This window comes from Phaethon lepturus, unplaced genomic scaffold, assembly GCF_000687285.1.
Source record: "Phaethon lepturus isolate BGI_N335 unplaced genomic scaffold, ASM68728v1 scaffold600, whole genome shotgun sequence".
NCBI classification, from domain to species: Eukaryota; Metazoa; Chordata; class Aves; order Phaethontiformes; family Phaethontidae; genus Phaethon; species Phaethon lepturus.
Genome location: NW_010510946.1, coordinates 35398 through 54937, shown reverse-complemented (window position 1 = coordinate 54937; position 19540 = coordinate 35398). Strand labels below are relative to the sequence as shown.

The following is a 19540-nucleotide window of genomic DNA, read 5'->3' as shown; positions in this document are numbered from 1 at the left end:
CCCTACACTATGGTATTAATCTGAATATTTAAACATTAAATGGCCTGGTTTCCAAGAAACACTGAATATCCATAACTTTCATGAATTCAGGCTTCTCTTTTTCTGCATAAATATGAATTTTGGAGGATAACTTTATAAATTTAAGTTCAGTTGCATCATAAATTGATTCATAAATACTCCTGCACTGCAGTTTTATCACCAAGTGTTTTCCTAGAATTTGGCCACCAACATTTAATGTTATTCCTCTCTCTAATGCAAGAGTATAATAATGTATAATAATAGTAAGAGTATAATGCTGAAGAGAATGACTAATGGCATGCAGCTGACAGAATATTAGATGAATTTTTCAATTTGTCAATTATCTAATATTTCACTACTATAAAGTGAATTTGCAGCAAGTTTACAACTATACATTTATAAATATCTGTGATACAACTTGCCACACAAATATACCTGTAACTCAAGAGGGGTTTTAAGAGTATACAAAATATTATTTTATATAGTAAAAGACGATTGCAAACATTTTCTTTGCATTATTCATCCAGCTGCTGCTAGTAAAGAGTTGCCACTCTATATAATCTGACAGCTCAATTCAATCAGAGTTAAAACACAGGACCCAAGAGGTGTAAAAGAGATCACTGCCACTGTCATGTTTACACATTTCTGAGAAACAGCTTTATAATTAATTTCATGGGTGCTTCTGTCCATATCCTACTACTGGCAAATAAAATGCAGTCTTTGGAGAACATCTTTTTACCCATCTTGCAATGAATATCTTCTCGTCATTACAACTGGAAAGCACAGCATGCCTTCAGGGAGCTCAGACTGTGAATTAATCTTGTCTTTTGGAAACATTTTCATAATGATTCCTCTCTAGAAGACTAAAACTAAGCCATCCTTTTAACTTTTCCTTTTTACTGGCCTCTCAGTATATGGAACCAGAGAAAGAGCTCTCAGGAAAACAACCAGAGGTAAATACCACTCCATCTTACAAACCTATGCTAAATTAAGGAAATACAATAACATTGTCACACAACAAAACCAAAAGTAGCAGGAACACATTTGCAAGTACATTATAACTTTTCTACTTTGTTACCAAGTTATAGAGGTTAATGTCCTAAAGTCACAGATACCTGACAGTTCACTCCAGATTTGCACCTACTCAGAGAAATCAACTGTACCCTGGCAATAAAGCTCCCTTCCCCTACTAGGACATCAATGGTTTCCTGGAAGCCTCCCACAAGATTTAAGAAGCTTCTAACTAGCATTATTCTTCTTTTTCCTCTTTTAAAGAAATATTCATTCTGAGACATTCAGAACAAGAGGTTTGATGTAGTTTCTACTTAATATCTTTTCTCTAGAAAACACTAATGCGGCAATTTGCTATTTATAAAATAATATTGGTACCAATAAAGGATGTCTCAAATCAGTCAAATTAAAACCAAACATCTGATAATTCCTAGGGTAAGATTTACATAGCTAATCCATAAATTATTCCCAAAATTATGTCAAGAAACCAAGCAGCAGTAAAATCCAGAATTAACATTGCTTTTGTATAAACAGCTTTTTAAATTGCATAATCACGCATTTATTATTTTTCCACTGGGTCCCTTCCTGGTTCAGTCCACAGATTGGAAACTCCTCAATGAGTAGCTGTTTGATATCTCTAGTTTTATTCTCTTTGTTCAAGGCATGAGCCTATGTTTTATTTACCATACATTAATTAAAAGTGTTATTAAAACAGAATTGGTAATTTTTCTAAGATCTTTCTGTGATGGCTACCAGATGCCTGCTAATACATTTATTTTCAGAACACTCAAGATGTGACAGGTCAGTATTATTTATGTTTTGCTGATGCTGAACAAAAGCAGAGCAAAATTAAACCCTTAAGAATGAGACAACTAAGACTAGTTGTCTCAAAGATGAAGCACTCATTACTACAAAATGCCCACTTAATCCCCAAAGGAGATATATCCATTTCACAAATAAGTAGCAGGTTCTGTGGGGAAAATGTCATGTAGGCACAATTAAATAATTAAAGACTTCCATCTGATACATTCGCATAAGGACCAGACAAACAACCTTAATTTCCTAGTATTTTAGGGTTTGGCTTTGCAACCTAAGACACTTATTTTTGACATAATATTTATTTCCAAATTTCTAGTTTAAAACAGAAGCCAAATGAAAAACAGTACTTTTGCCATGGATGTTACACTGACTCTGGACACTTACTGCTCTGCCAGGTGATCTCACAGGACAAAAGCAGCAGCAGACTGTAATGTGCTGCATTTCAGCTCTAGAACTGACAAATTTCCTTCTTTCTTCCCCTTTTCTGGCTTCTTATCCAGCCTTATTTTCTCCAGACACTAATCCTAGTCTGTCAGACACTGTCCCTTTCACCCAGCCCTGCCAAGTTCTCTCCAGCTGCCTGCCAAATCCTCCTTGGGGCTGACTGTCACCAGACTGAATCCCTCCTCAAATTCATTCCTAATCCCTGCCATGTAGAGACCTTTTATAACTTCTTTTGAGTTCCTTATTTGTTCTCAGTAAACTGTCCTGGAGGAAACTAGGGTCCATTCCTACCTTTCCCCAGCTCTTAACCTCATTGCTTGGTCAGTACCAGTTTCTCCCTCATCTTCCATCCCCTTTTCACCAAATCCCCGGTACAAATCTATTCCTTTCCTTCTGCAAAGGGTCTGTAACTCTATCTATCTGAAACCCTGCCAAAAGCTACCTGCACCCCAAAATCTGGAACAGATCACTGGGAAAACTGGAGAGACCGGGATGCTCAGTTGTTTGCTCTGATTTGGTGTAATCGTTGTAGCCAAGTATGTTTTACTCTTAGTTTGAAGTTTTCTTAAGTATTCAGTGGAGATGGTGCTTGTGCAGTGCACAGGAGTTACAGGAATTGCAAAATGTCACAGATTATTTTAAGGTTCTTTAAGTTACCATTGGAACAGCCAGCTTGTGAAATCAAATATTTCTTGGCAGATAAGAGTGGTTTTACATTAAGCAGTTCTCAACACAAATTATGATCTGAAAGAAAGGTCAGACAATGAGATGCTTAAGGCTGGAAGTACTGAGAATAAAATTCCTATTATTTATTCTGTCCTAGAGGATACTGTCCTAGAACATTTTATTATAAAGATTAATTAGTACTGTGTAATATAATCTTCCAAGACAGTGGTATTTAATTTATAAATATGCAAAATTATTATTATATATAACATTATTAAATGTAAAATTATCTCTTCTGATGTTTTGTAAAAAATTTCAGGTACTCTCTGAGTCTGTCCTATGGAGTTAACACATGACACAAAAATCGAAAAACAAAGAAGTTCAATGCATGGTCTATAAAACCAGTTTTTCAATCCATCTGTAAGTCTACAAACACCTTTTCTTCTTGTTTCATAACAGCATAATTTGAAGTAACAAACGGAAAGATTGTAGAGCATTAAACTGGCCTTCCTAAAAAAAAGTGGAGTCTAATCAGGATTGAGTTCCTGCTTTGTAGGCTGCTATGCAAATCAAAACTCATTCATTAAAATCCCCCCTCTTAATTTACGTACTACTGTTACAAGCAATTCTTGCAATATTCTACTTTTCCATCTGGTTGTGATATCAAAACCAAAAGCAGGTTACTAAGAGCATGCATCATATGAAACATATAATTGCATTCTCTGTGTTGTATTTCCAAAATTTTTTTGCTTCCCGCTACAGCAACTTCTATTCCTAGAGATTCAATAAATTTTAAGTGCCAAGTACACCTTCTCGAAAAAGTTGTTCTATTACATTTTAAAAGTAAACATGCCAAAATCCAGCAAACTCATGTGTCTAGACAGCCAGGTTATTATCTATGACACAAGAAAAAGATTTTGGTAATTAAGTTAGCCTAACCATTTTTAACTATATTCATTATGAACATTAATGTCTCTGCAGACATTGTCCACACCAAGCGCAACTCTGTCTTCAAACATATATGACAAATTTGAAACAAGGGTCTCTTGCACTGTCATAAGTGATAATGGTTTACTGCAATTATCCCTTTAATTAAAATCAACACATCACATTCCAGGCTAACTATAAAAGACATTGACAAAGTAAATTATGCATTTAAGTCATCCCATATAATGAAATCTCTTCATGTTATACAAACACTTAAAGCAACCATTCTTCTATGGAATTTAATGGGGATATGTCCACTTTCCCAACATCAAGATGAGAGACAAACAGGAAATGGTATAATGTATTAAATGTGACCTTTAATTGCAGTACTGTGCACTAATTTCTCCTTGTATTCCTTTATACTAAATAAAGCAAAACTTGTTAAAAAGAAATGCCTTAAAAATCCAATGCTCTGAAACATAATGGCCTGAGAATATCAATTTTAAGGTCCTTTAAACTGATTTTCTTTTACCCTCAGTAACAAATTCTTACATACAGCAAACATCCGATAAACACATTTAATAGTTTTTATGTAACCAGACAGATCAAAGGAAAGGAAGGATGGGTTTATAAATTTCATATCCTATGTGTTTACACGGAAGAACAAAGTATGTATCTTACATTTGATTTAATGCCTCAGATAGTCAGCCAAAAAGCTGTCAGGAAAAAAAAAACAGTTCCAATCAATTCTGTAATGACATTAGCTAGGAAATGAATATTGGGAAATGATGACTAATGCCCATATAACCAAGTTCCTGTAAGCATAAAGCAGTATGCTCTGAAAAAACTGTCATTAGACACTCTATTTTTCTACTAATTGAGTGCTGAGCATTGGCCAGATTTTGGTCTGGGTTTTCTTGCAGGATTAACTCAATAATTAAATGTAATTCAATTCGAATCTGGCTCTTCATTCTTTTTAAAGAACGAAGTCATCAAGTGCCAGAAAGTAGGTATTTTCTTTTTAAGTAATCATCAAAATCCAACTAGTCTGATGGTTTCTTCATTCAATGCATATAGCCACGTAATACAAAGGGTAGAAGTAGGCTCTCTACCTGGGTATACCTATAAAGCTTCCATTGATTCTCTTACTGTTTCCCATTATGAAAATGAATGAAGACCAGCAACTAGTCATTTAGCGTATATTTGATTCAAACCATAAATATACAGGAAGAGCCATTTTTTAACCAGCCAAAACATTTTCAGTGAAAATTGTTGCACCAGCCAATCTTCAGTTTCTTTCCTGAAGTTTATTCTATATATTTAATTAGATGCCTATTGTAAGAAGATATAAGCCACAAGCTAAAAATTAAGAAACACAATATAGATAGTGATCAGAAAACTACAGAAGAAAATTTAAACTACATGAAGAAATTTTTTAAGCTTTTCTGCAAAGTTAAATTCAGTAAAAAGAATATTTGTATTTCAGAAATAAGTATTTCTGAGTCTAGAGAAAAATAGCAAAGCAACTACTATAGGATTGTCACATAGCTGAAGGGTGGGTCAGTCACACTAGCTGAGAATAAGCACAGATAAAGGAAGTGTACACTATTCCACTTTGGACAGTACAGTGTTTGAGCCACCCCTTATAAAATAGCTAAACTAATCGCTTTGAAATGTTTACATCTGAGTATCTCAACAAAACAGAGTAGACCTTCTATGTCTTTGAATTAACTACCTGACACCATTGTTTTTGCCCTCAATATTGCAGACAGGGCACAGCCCACCCGTGTTACATCAGGATATACTGATATCGCTGTGGTTTGAATTCGCACTCCAGTCTCAGGAAGACCTACATCACCTGCGGATGTCCAGGTGCCAGAAGAGAACTTGGGGCCCTCAGCTACATCAGCACACATCTCTGCCCAGACAACTTCAGGAACAATTTTGCTACTTCAAGGAGTTGCAGGAATTTGCATATACACAAAGAGCCTTGCTGTTGCCATGGCTTCCTCTTCTAAGGTTAGTCATCTCTCACAGCTGTGGGGCAGGAGACGGCAATGAGTCCATCCCTTCCCCCTGTGGAGCTAACTGTAACCCAACAACCAGTGAGCTTGAACAAAGTCCGGAAGAAATTTGCTCTTCAAAAGTGAGATCCATTTTATTCTGAGTAACACATGCAGTGGTACAAAGCGCAGTATATTATGAAGGCTGTAAACTAATTTATTATTTACACGTTCCTACAAAATGAGCAAGTAATTTCAGCCTATTGTCTGAGGATCAGAAGCACACTACTGACACCACTGCCACTGCTGGTACCTGTGCTGCGGAGTTCAGCACAAAGGTAAAAACCTAAAAAAGCATAATGCATGAACCAACATTTTGTAGGCATTTTCAGCAGTAGTTAATTTTGTACATTTTTATGTCAGAAATTATTTTGCCCTATTTACATATGGGCAGCACGAATGTATTTGTTACAGAGTGGAGAAGCGGCCAGCTTTCCTACTATAGGCTGAGTCTTTAAATAATACCGAAATATTATTGAAACTGTATTCTTCATGATTGCCATAGCGACAGAGAAATAGATCAAATTAATCTGTTGTAAAATCAGTCCTCTGAACTGCATTAAGGAATCTAATAATAGATAATATGTACATAACTGTGTGTGTACCTGCATGCAAGTATGCCATATGTATTACATATATAAATAGATTAATTGCATTTTATTTTTTTAAAAACGTCATTCCATCGTTAGCAAAAGTTAATCTGTAGCATGGAACATTAGCCACAGATCTCTAATCATTAAAATAATGTATATGAAGAAGGAATTCTGATCAGCTTCTGTCCAATCTTGGAGTTTCAACAGCTGAAAGGAGAGTGAATTGTAAAATTTCCTGAAAGACGTACTAAGAATATTTATTCTGAAAATGTTCTTTCCACAGTAAGAGCCTGAAGTTCCATTTATATAATAAAATACATCAAAGTTCATTATAACCACAGCAATGACAACGTGGGGTACTGACTGTCGTATTTCTTTTCAGCCTGAATGAAAATTCTGATTACTGCAATCAGTTGTTGAAAGAGAATGACATTCATAGGCTTCCAGCAACAACACAGGAGGATAATCTATTGTTTGCTATTGTCTCAAAGGCTGTAATGACTCTTATCTTTACACCAAATTGAAGAGAGGAGCTCATTCCAGTTATATAAAATGATCTCACGAACACTGATACTTGATTCTAATTGTAAAGTAAAACACCAGGTCAAGACATGTTATCCCAACTAATTATGCTTTAAACATATAGAATGCTGAAACAGTCAACAGAAAGAGAAGATACTCATCAGTGTGGGGTTTATCTTACATTAAAGCGGTGCACTTACAGTACAATGCTTGATTCTGAAAATTACAAACCCAGCCTTTTTCATTTTATAAAGCAGAAGCCAACAGGAAAATATAATTTTGTTTTAATATACTTAAGTCCCTTTGATCCAACCTCTCCTATTCAGGCATTGATTTAAGATTGGCTAATTAATTCATATGAACTAAAAAAAAGAAAAGAAGCTCTTGAAGAGACTGAAGAGAGTATTGTTAAGCAAAGATTAGCTCAGTTTAAGTAACATTGCGAACTTAGTCAATGATTAAACACTTTCCACACATTGTTTCCTTTCACAATCATTTTACCTGTAAAACCGAACAAAATTCCCTGTGTGCCATTTAGATTAAAATTATAGCAACACATGATTATCTTACAAATTATTTATCCTGTTAATTGAATCACAGTCTTTAATGTTGTCTTCTCCAAGAAGTGCTCAAAGAACACTGAATATCACAAATTTCATATGAAGATTAATTTAAATCATGATGTTTAGACAATGAAAGAGTAACATTCTCCAAACCTTATTTTACCACAAACTACCTTGCAGCTGTGTCACTTGATGCAAAACGTGCCTGGTTGCAAGATGCCGCTCTCCTAGATTTTGCAGAGCAGAATCTGGATGCCCACAACAAGTGTTTGATGAAGGATACGTGTGCCAGGGTCAGAGGTCTGAGTACTAGATGGGAACTACCTGGGAAGAGGTAGTTCAGAAAAAGCATTTAAGAGTTGCCTACAGGATTTTCAGTGGGTTGGTGCTGTGGGAGGCAAAGTAAGGAGATGCTTGAGTAGGGTTAGCTTGGAGGGAGAGACTACCAAGGTTGGTGGGTCCTTTCTTTGTACTTTCTTTGTATTGTATCATGCTAATCTTTCTCAGGAAAGACCTAAGCAAAAGCCACTTGGTATTACTGGTGAAGGTCACAGAAGAGGAGGAGAGAAGAAGAGAAGGAAGGGATTTCAAAGAGGAGCTGAGGCAATTGACTATATTACTCTCCATTGCTTTTGCACTCTGTTGAAAGATATTGAACACGTATTTTTGTGGGTGATTGGATCTTTGCAAAGAAAACCATAATTGCAATTTGTTTTCTTCTTTCTTTGAAGCTCTGCCCACAACTCTAATCTTAAAGACTGACAGGCACACAGCCAAAGACTGACTTCTCACTCCTCCTGGGACAGATTGATGAGATAGGCGATGTATAATTCCATATAATTACAGCAATATATAACACCATATAAGCCAGAAAGACAAAGATTAATACTGGAAGTAAAAGAGTTATTCATTAACTCAAATTGTCAAATTTTGCCAAAACCAAAGCCCATGCATTGCAGAGAGCAAATCCCATGAGTTTGAAATAGAACAATAGAAAATAGCATATACATAAAACATATCTCATAGTAGCTCGATTGCATGCTCCAAATGTATTATGGTTACAATAAATTAGAGTCAATTAGTAAGAAATAAGGCTAATCAGAAGATAGACATGTGAGCAAATACCACTCCTCAATACTAAATATAAGTCAAACTATCAAAATCTAGTGAAGCAAAAAAATATACTTTCTATTCAGTTTATAGGGGGATTTTTTTGCTATTAAAAAGCCAAGAAAAATTCAGAATTATTTAGGGCACACTTTCATTTATGAGGAAAAGGCCATTTTTCATCTGAAAATGTCTACAAACAAAATTTCAAATAGTTTCAGTATTGTTGCCAAGAAATTATTACACTGTGAAGGGAAATCTTTTAAGAAAGGGACAGAAAATGCAGTAGATTCAGTATTGTAATTCTAGGCTAATCTCTTTCTGAGCTGTAAAAATGGTTACAAGTTCTCTGATGTGTATAAAGAAAAATAAAGTTTATGCTCCAAGGTTTTCAATTTAAGCCCCAAAACTCAATTATGACCCAAACTCTTGAGCATGAAAGCTCAAGATTTAAATGTCTCTATAATCAGTTCTTATTACTTCTGACCAATTTAATTATAAAATATTTAGTGCAGCTGTTAAATACTCATCAGAGGTGTGCCCTTACTTAATCCTCTGTAGGGAGTTAGAAGTCTCTCACCATAACTACGCTGTAGTCAGTAGAGTTATTTTAATTCAAATGCTGCTCTAGACTATAATATTACTAATGAATAAGGAATATTATCACAATGGTAATTCATGAGTCTTCTGTAGATTAAAGTATTTTGTAAGCAGCTTTCAAAATTGGCTTTTATTACTATGTCATGCAAAATCTGTTTGCTCTTACAGAGGTTAATTGAATAATGGTGGTATTTTTTTGACCTTTTGAAGAAGCAAGACAGCCTGGACTGTCAAACCAACTCCATAATACACATCAAACCATGCTTTTTAATAAACACATTATTATTTTTCTTCTAGCTATACTTACTGCGATGCGTCTTACTTTACTCCCATTTTATTTGGTTTTGGACTCAGCGGATTGGCTTTGTTAGCGGGATTACATCAGGGAATTCAGTCAAGTCATTATAGGCATGAGTGACCTACTGAAAAACAATAGCTGTTTTCTATTTTCTTTTCTCAAAGTCTCTTTGGGAACCTTTGAAAACCTACAGTATGTAGGTGAAGGAGCTTGATCCTGGAGCAACTAGAGGGCCTATCCTTCCTAACCAATACTAAAGCACATTTCTCTCTATTCCAGACAGCTTGGTTTTAAGGCCTGAGAAAGCTGAGAAAAAAAAAAAAAACCTGCTACCCTTTTAGACTACATTTTAGCATCTTTACTCTAGTCTGTGTGGACTGTGGGAAAAAGTATCTTACCATCACTGTTGATGCAGACGACAACAGGAACCTGCGTACCAGGGCCACATGGCTTCTCATTGTCAGGAATGCACTCCTCCAGTCCCACGATTTTCCAGTCGTAGCAGGAGGGCTCTTCACACGGGATGGCTTCCAGCAGGTGAGGGCAGTTTCCTGTTCCTCCCGTAGGTTCATTGATGATGCGTCGTTTCCTTAGTTTAAAGCCTGAAATGTCCATGCAAATACAAAGTGAAGAATAATTCAATTCTAAAATGCAAAGTGAAGAGTTTTTTATCTAAACCTGAGGGAACAGCTCTGTTTCTCTTCTGTGTAAATGACACCACAGACACTCATCACAACACTGCATTTTAGGTAATTGTGTAGAAGAACTCATTAAAGAAGGGAGGTAAAACCTGACAAGAGCATCACAAGTTTTGAGCTCATTCAGTAAGCTTTGCTTTAATCTCCTGTTTATCCTACTCATACATACTCCAGAAGAGACACAGGATTAATTTCCTGTGCATCGCTCTTGTCAGGTCCATCTCATCCAACAAATCCTGACTAGATTGCTGGGTTGTTATTTCTCAAATATGTTGTTGTTTTCTTCTCAGGTATCTTATCTATATTATTTAATATAATATTTATCTATATTGCAACAGGGCCTGCTGCAATAGGACAAGGGGTAATGGTATTAATCTAAGAAAGGATAGATTTAGACTAGATCTAAGGAAAAAAATTTTCACAACGAGGGTGGTGAAACAGTGGAACAGGTTCTCCAGAGAGGTGGGAAATGCCCCATCCCTGGAAGCATTCCAGGTCAGGTTGGACAGGGTTCTGAGCAAACTGATGTAGTTGAATATGTCCCTGGTGCCTGCAAGGGGGTTGGACTAGATGACTTTTAAAGGTCCCTTCCAAGCCAAACCATTCTACGATTCTATGATCCTCCAACAGGGATGGATTATGAAGTGAAAAGAACTTATAAACAGCCCCCGCCAAAGACTACGTTGCCAGAAAAGGCAAGGCACAGAAATAAACGCAAGAAGTCCTATGAACAAATTTTCAGTAACTAACACCACAATATTCCCTTGCAAGCATTTACAAATTTCTGGAGCAGAGCAACTGATGGGTCTTTATACAGTGTATCATCTGCCAGGTTGATGTCAGTCTCTAAGAGGAACTCTCTCTCTCTCTCACTTTCAGGATGGCATGTTGAAAAAGCCAGACTAAATCTATGGTCAGGACGTAATCAAACTGAATGGATTCAGAAAATAATTTCTCATGTAATAATTTTCTATAGTTTCTGATATATTTGATCAGTATATTTTAACTTTATCTTTTTACATCTCTTCACAGTCTCCTTTTTTGAATCTCAATATTCAGGCAGGTTAGTAATACAGAGATATTTTTTATAAAACACTACATATAACCCATTAATTTCTACCAGGACACAAACTAAACAGGAGAGAGTTTTCAAACACATATGCGTAAGAATTGATTCCTTGTTTGAAGATGTGCCTCTTAATTAAATCAATTTATAATAAATATTACTTTAAAAATAAATTTTCATGTATCTTTACTTTTTTTTTCTCAGTTGAAGGGGTCCTCGTTATGTTAAAATGGTTTACTGAGCCTGCCACAAAAGGCTGATATAATTTCAAAAAAACAACTCCAGTGTCTACTGCAACAAAGGAGGCAAATGATCCACAGTAAAAGGCCATTTCTGAGATACTGTCCTGGTTTCAGCCAGGGTAGTGTTAATTTTCTTCACAGAAGCTGGTGTGAGGGTATGTTTTGGATTTGGGATGAGAAAACGTTGATGATGTGCTGATGCCTTGAGTTGTTGCTAAGTAGTCAAGGACAGTCCAGCTTCTCGTGCTGGCCTGCTAGCAAGAAGGTTGAGGGTGCACGGGAAGCTGGGAGGGGACACAACTGGGACAGCTGACTCCAAATGGACAAAGGGATATTCCCTACCATACGACATCATGCTCAGTATATAAAGCTGAGACGGAGAAGAAGGAAGGGGTGGAGGGACGTTCAGAGCGATGGCGTCTGTCTTCCCAAGAAACCTGTGATGGAGCCCTGCTTCCCTGGAGATGGCTGAACACCTGCCTGCCCATGGAGAGTGGTGAATGGATTCCTTGTTTTGCTCTGCTTGCGTGCGTGGCTTTTGCTTTACCTATTAAACTGTCTTTACCTCAAACCATGAGTTTCCTCACTTTTACTCTTCCGATTCTCTCCCCCGTCCCACCGTGGGGGAGTGTGGGAGCGGTTGTGTGGGACTTAGTTGCCAGCTGGGGCTAAACCACAACAAATACGTAAAGAGATTTGCTGCTAAAACTGGAATTGCCTGTACAACTTTTACATCATTCTCTCAGATCTGTCAATGCAATTATAAAATAATTTCCAGATAAAACGAAAACATTGGCAGTTGAGAAAACATCCCTGCTTATGTATACCAGAATAAAGACTTTCATAAAGTACATCCTAGTACACTTCCATTAGGCAGGTGTCCAAATCAGTCTCACAATCCTAAACATTATCCCTGAAAATGTAGCAAATCTTTCAGTGATGGAACAGCAACAGAAATAACAGATTACTTGACTGTTGGACTCAGAGGAGACTTGATCCAGCAGGCTTACACACTGAACTGCTTTTTCCTTCTTGAACTGATCAAGGTTGGGTCACATTACTGTGAAACAGTGTTGTAAAACTTGCATTATTGCTGCCCAAACTGAAGCGTAGCTAGCAGTATACCAGGAAGAAACTAAGCTAACATGGTAATTACAGTGGCTCCTTCAAGTGGACATACTTATTCCTTTCTTATGAGTATATTTAAATCAAGGAACCAAGTCTGGATTCTCAACTTCTGTCAGATAATCACATCACAGCAATGACTAGAACAGTTCTCATTTACAGCCGGAAACCTGCAGACTTCTTACATGAGGTCCTTGTCACTGTATTCTTGCTCTCTGGTTTTGTCGTCAGTTACTACGATCTGTTCTGCATAGGAATAAACTGTAAAACATATGAAAATTGAAACCGGTACAGGTGTCATCAGTAGAAAAGTGTCACTTATCAAGAGTGAATGGTCTCAGCTCTTTGCCAGAAAATGCTTCATGGTCTACTGGTGAATTCTTAAGCTATCATTGAACTGTAAATCTTTGAGTGACTTGGACACCAGGCACTTCAAAGGCTGCTTCTGTCCTTCTTGGAAGGCAGTGCCAGAATTGTGATTTGATCACATACAGAAACTGTATCCCTTTCACTTTGAGAGGAAGGTTTAAAACTGGAATTGACCTGTAATAACCCAAATTGACCTTGAGAGCTTAGTAAACAGCCTACATTTTTGCCAACTTTGGTAGAGCAGTAATGCTAAATATAGTCCTAATGTAATGACATTTTTTGGATGCTCAGTGGCACTTGATATACCCTTCCTGGTACAAAATTTAATATGCTTGTATACCTAGAGGTAACTAGTGACTTAGGAAAATGAAATAACCACCATTAAAAGGCTTTGCTGAATTTTTACTTACCCTTCTTGGCCTGTGGGTCATCACAGCTTTCATAGGTGCACGGTCCCCAGGCTGACCACGCTGAGGTCTCACATTCTGTAGGACAGGGGATATGGCACAGCTGGGAGGTGCTGGGAACAGGTCCTGTACACAGCCTACGGTCCACTGGCCTCGAGGCTGTCAAAACAAAGTCAACACATTTCTCACGTGTCACTGGTCACAGTCCTCAGCTCTAAGTGGGTAGAACCATCCTTCACTCAGAAAAGATGCTATCTCATCATTCTGATCTGATGAAGTGATGATAAAATGCATAGCTTGGAAAAATTGAAACAGAAGTCAGTTTACTTTCTGTATAAACACAGCCAAATCCAATTGCGTGGAGTCAGGAAGACTCTAGATATTGCAGCACCCTCGGACACAGTCCTTTCATTCAATGGAGAGATTATGTTACTACAACAGTTGTTCACATTTGCTCTGTGTAAATTGATGTTCTGCTGTCTTATTCAGTATGTCTTCAGAAACTATACAAAAAGTTGTATAAATCCTTTTGCTCCTATATGATACTATAACTTCAAAAGCTTGGTTAATTAATATTTAGAAGACTACTTTTAAGCTATAACCTGAAACACGGTTAAAATTATGACAAAATTTTCTTTTATTCTAAAGACCTTCAAGTGCACACTCAGCAATAAGATTTGTGCAATAGCAGCTTTAGTTCAAGAAAGGCTTTGCTTTAGATATATATATATTTTTTGTATATAATATAAATATACAAACATATTTAAAAGCATTAAAACGCTGCACAAGACAATTAATTTTTTTCTTTACAGTATTATTAACTTATAAAGACACTTGTGAAGGCAGATTCTTCTGTTCTTTACGGATCAATAAGCCCTGGAACAGGCCAGAATCACCCTGCTCTTTCCATACTTTTGAACTCCCAGGTTACACAAATAATGGCATGACTCCATGAGGTGCCAGAGAAAGGCACAGAACTCTAAAACAAAATGTATTATTTCATTGCAAGCAAGATTTTAATTCTCTTTCATAATATAGGACTTGACAAAATATTAAAATAAACAGAGAATATCTGCTAGAGGGCAAAGTGAAGTCTGCCATACTCATTCAGTTTGGTTGATTGAAGAAACATGCAATCCTTAAGTTAAAACACTCTCATCCTACTCCCTCAGCATTTTTTCTAACGAGGAAGAATTTTTTATAATGAGGAAAGTTACCTCATTAATTTTATGCCACTACTACAAATAGACTTTTTTGATGGAAAGAGCTCTCTGATGAAACATATTCTGAAATAAGTTCAGAATATCACCAAATATGCTCTGAAAGACAAGATCAATAACTACAGATATAAAGTTAAACTAAACATCAGGTCGTAAAGTATGTCCTCATTTGTAGATATCTGTGTCTCTTTCCATTCAGACTTTTTAAGTAGATAAACTTTCCAGTTACAGAAAAAGCATTCAATCCTCACTTTTTAAGGGGAAAAAGGAATGAAAAATCGTAACCCTATTTTGGTTTCCCAGTTTGCCTCTTTTGGCACAGTTTTACACTGTGTTGCTCCACATAATGAAGGCATGAAGATGGCAGATAGTCATCCAACATTACTGCCTCCAGCTCACCAATCTCTTAACACAAAATAATACAAGAACAAATATTCCAACATTTGCATAATGCTATGTTGAATTAAAATTTGTGACAGAACATTGAATTTTACAAGTTTGACACGCGCACCTAATGTGTATGATAATCAACATCTACCCATGCATATCTTGGGTAGAACATGGATATAAATAAACATAATTTTCCTGTAATTGAATTTGTATTGAATAGTTTCAGGAAAAAAAAAAAGAAAAACAGTAAGTAATTGCTAACCATACTTTTTAACCTTGATTTAATCAGGGAATTGCCCAAGTGAGACAGTTGAAATTAAGGGTCAATTACACTCCTGAGACACAGCCTTGCTTCAGGGAACAGGGGAGGCTTTCTGGGGAATGCCTTGCTTCATCTCCAGCCTGCATCAGGATAAAGCACTTAGCATCACACTAGTTCCTGGGATGTTACTCAGAAAAATAACAAAGGCCTTTCATTAGGAAGCTTTTAATAGCAGATTTTCATATCACAGATGTTCCATATCTCAACCAGATTTCTTTAAGAGTCTGCCAATAGAAGGTACTACTGTGCTACTGTTGCAATCCATTTAGCTTCAGGCTAAATTTGTGATGGTCCTGAACTTCTAAAACATGAGGAATCATGACTGTGTTTGGCTTTAAAGGGGCTGAGTTAAGTAATAGGAACACTATTTCAATTTTTTTTTTTAGTTATCTGTCCAGTAAGAATTCTAGGTCCTGTCAGCAAACACTGTTAAATAAATTTATAATGAAAAGACCCACTGAAAATATCTGCCTTTTCCATTACTCATTAGAGTGTAGGGGAAGCAAGAAGTGCTTTGGGGACAGGTAAGTGGTATCAATAAATCTCTCAACATGCCAAAATGTTTTTGAAATGCTGTTCTTAGAATACAAGTGATGTACAAATGTCAGCTACCAGATCTCTCATATATTGCTTTTAAAACAAAAGAATTCAACAGTAGGACAGACAAATTATATTCCAGATTATTAAAATTTTTTTTCATCATTGAAGACTCAGGGTGTATCTCACCCAGGATTAGTCAGAATTCTTTCTTTGAGATGACAGTAAAGTAAGAAAATTTAGCCTTGCCTGGGTATCTTATGAACATCTTGCCCCCATCAATTTAAATGGATTTCTTCCAGCATCAAAAAAGTATAAATGAGCTTAGCTCTGCTTATTGTTCAGCAAAGACGCTTTGAGAGAAGATGATGCTGGATGCAGGCATTTACAGTCTAAAACCTTGTCTTATCTCTGTCCTTTCGTACTCTCTTGTGGCAGCAATAAAGATTGTTCCTTATTCCTTGGCAGTGATGTTGAATGATGATTAGATTCTGTGTAATGCCACAAGCTCTCTGTGGAACTTGACCAAATTTTGGGCCAAAAATGGAAAGAAAAGTGAATGCATTTTGATAATCTCTCTTTCTCCTTTAGTCTAATGATAAAATTAGACTCGATTTTGTATGACTTTCTGGTTTGAGGGAGAGACCTAAAAACTAAAATGAGATTCAATCACTCTGTCCTCAAATCATCTACTGTATTAAGAAATTTTAGCTGAATACATTTTATATACCCTTATAAAACACCTCTCCAAATGACTGTGTTTTAAAAAGACCTGAAAAGAAAAAACACAGTTCTGTTCTTAAGGATGTTACACTTATTGGTGTCTCAACCTTCCCATTCTTCTCCAGGAACCTTCAACAAACGAGTGCCCAGTAATGACCAGGCTGGCAAAGAGACTGAATTTGTATGTGGCTGCATCAGCATAAGCAGACACAACTTCTTATTCCTCCTTCTAGTCATTTGTTACTCTGGTTTCACAGTAAACAACAGAAGGAAATGTCTCACTCCAAAGGAAGGAGAAGGAAAAGAAGGAGAAGAAGGAAAGTGCTCTCACTCCAAAAAAGTGAGAAAAACCCGAGTCCAAAACACATTATGACAAACAATGAAAGAATACACATTTTCCCCTCATTTTCTATAATGCTGAATGCTGTCATCAAAGGACAGGTCCTCTAGTCAACCGCACAGCCCCATGCATGTCAGCAGTTCTATGCTTAACAGGGCAACAAGTGTGTGTTTGCAGATGTAGAATAAATTTATTCCTATAAAGGATCTTTCCTCCTATCCTCATTCTACATCAAGAGTTTTAAAGGTACCTGGAAAAAGGTGACACGACCTACCTCATAGGCTTACTGGGAGAGCGACTTCATGACTAAACCCGTTAAATAGGTGATTAGACATGAAACAATTTAAGTCAGTGGCAAGTAAATGGCAGAATGACAGTGGCCTCCAAGAATCTTGATTGTCAGATGCCTAATTACTACACACAATACTCCCTCTTTTTCCTCAGGTCTAAACTTATGAATTCTGATAGGAGACAACACAGACCTGAATGCCATGAGGGATTCTGGTTCAGCTACATATTCAAATTTCAAATTCTTGCTGGAGCCCTAACTCAGTGTTCTAAATCTGCAAAAGGGACTGGAAATAGCAGCTGTGATGAACGCAGTGAAGCAATTCCCAGCGCTCAGAATCAGGAAGAAAATCAATCACTTGCTACAACAAGTAGTTCAGGTGTGGGAGGAGGGAACTGTCCTGGCGTCCTAGCTAGCTCATGAACTTCCCTAGTTTGAGTTCGGGCCTGTCCCTTTCAAACTGATCTTGAATTTTCTGAGAATGCATAAATCCGTTAAACTATTTCATAGCTATATAAACATGTTAGTTATACACATACAGCCGACGTAGTTCCCCTGAAAGGGATGTTCCCTCCTTACCACACTTTTGATTGAAAGGCCAGCTCAAGGCCTTAATTTACCTACCTGTTATTTCAAAAGTGATCGATAGCAGAGGTGCAGCACTAGCCTTCGACTTGCTCTGTGACTGACTTTCTGAAATAACAGGGAAACGCCACCATGAGTATATGAGAACGGAGGTCTTCAAAGCAGCCTTACCGAGACAGCATTCACTACAGCCAACAGCAAACTGCACTGACATGAAGGCGTTTCCCCACGGCTAAAACTGCTCGGTGTCTCCCCCAGCTTTCTTCCATCCTCAAATTACTCCTCGTTTTCAAATGGTGTCATTTTTAGAGGCACTGATTTGCTTGTTCCTAGGAGGGCCCAGAAAGCAGCTCTTGCCCACACCAAATCCAAGATGGAGGGGAGAGAGAGGCAGGACGAGTGGAGAAGCGGCTCTTCTGAAAATCTGCCCCTTAATTCAGAAACACCCCAGAGCTCCTTTTTAAACTAAGACCCACTTCACCCCTAGTTTCAATTCTTGAAATACTGTTCTCATGTTTATGCATCCAAAGACGAGTTACATTTTAATCAGCTTTCTGGGGCCTGCAGAGATTGCCTCCTGATGGGCTCCGCGTATTCCTGTCACACGCTGATAAGGGCAGATTTCACACCCGCCTAAGCCGGCGAGACTTCACAGGCTACCAAAATCCTAATCATCATGCTGAACAGTAAGCTGCCGCTGATTTTATTGTTACCTCCTTGGCCGGGAGGTTTTACTCCTTTACTCTAAGGCAGGGGCATCCAAACTCAGGCGATTTCCTAAGAGCCCTTGGGCAGAAGCTGGTTTGCATTAAATGAAGCGGCTTGAAAGCTGCTCCTTTAATAAATACAGATGTGGGGCCCAGGGAGCACACAAGTCAACCCTACGGATCTGAGCAGTCGCTCTGAAATGGATGCCAGCATTAACATTGACGGCAAACTCTACCTCTACGGCAAGTTTAGGAGTACCTTTAACGCACAGCAGACACCTCACTGGCCCGCAGTTTGGTCAGCTCTGGTGTAAATGTTGTATTACACACAACTTGTGTAATGACGTCGCTTTTCCTGAACTATGTGGCTGTATTTATTTATTTATTAATAATAAAGTGTGTTCATACGAAACAGCTGCAGAGGAGGATAAAATTTAATTAACAAGCTAAATGCATTTAGCTTAATTCACTAATTTCTAAATCTATAGCACTGCATTAGTATGCAGAAGACGATGTAACATAAAATGCTCGAGTGTTGTTCTTAATCTACCAACATTACTACCAATATTACTACCAATATTACCAAACTAATTAAAGATTTTGTCTCCTAAGGTATTCTCTCTTTTCTTAAGAAGCTGTACAGGCCAAAACAGTGACAAGGAATAACCTCTTCTCTCTTTCAGTTAGGGAAACAAACCCATGAAATTTTATTGGCTTGAAGTCCTGAAAGCAGCCTAAGAACTTGACCAAATCAAGAAAAGAAGAAAAGAAAAATTTAAAAAATCAATTCCTTGAGAATGAAATCTAGTCATATTTTTATATATTTCTCTATTGAGCTTACATGCAATAACTGACATACTCCTTCAGCACATCAAACCACACAGGTTCA

At 37.2% G+C, this 19540-nt stretch overlaps 1 protein-coding gene across 1 annotated transcript in view; it reads right to left on the bottom strand.

Annotated features, from left to right (window-relative positions):
- THSD7A (thrombospondin, type I, domain containing 7A) overlaps positions 1–19540 on the bottom strand; it is a gene marked incomplete at its 5' end in the record, with an annotated part of 127485 nt that overhangs the window by 86288 nt on the left and 21657 nt on the right. Inside the window, 3 exons of the mRNA XM_010282175.1 lie at positions 10030–10233; positions 13542–13697; positions 17984–18052. Coding sequence (XP_010280477.1) covers positions 10030–10233; positions 13542–13697; positions 17984–18052 — 429 coding nt within the window. The remainder of the gene's footprint in view (positions 1–10029; positions 10234–13541; positions 13698–17983; positions 18053–19540) is intronic.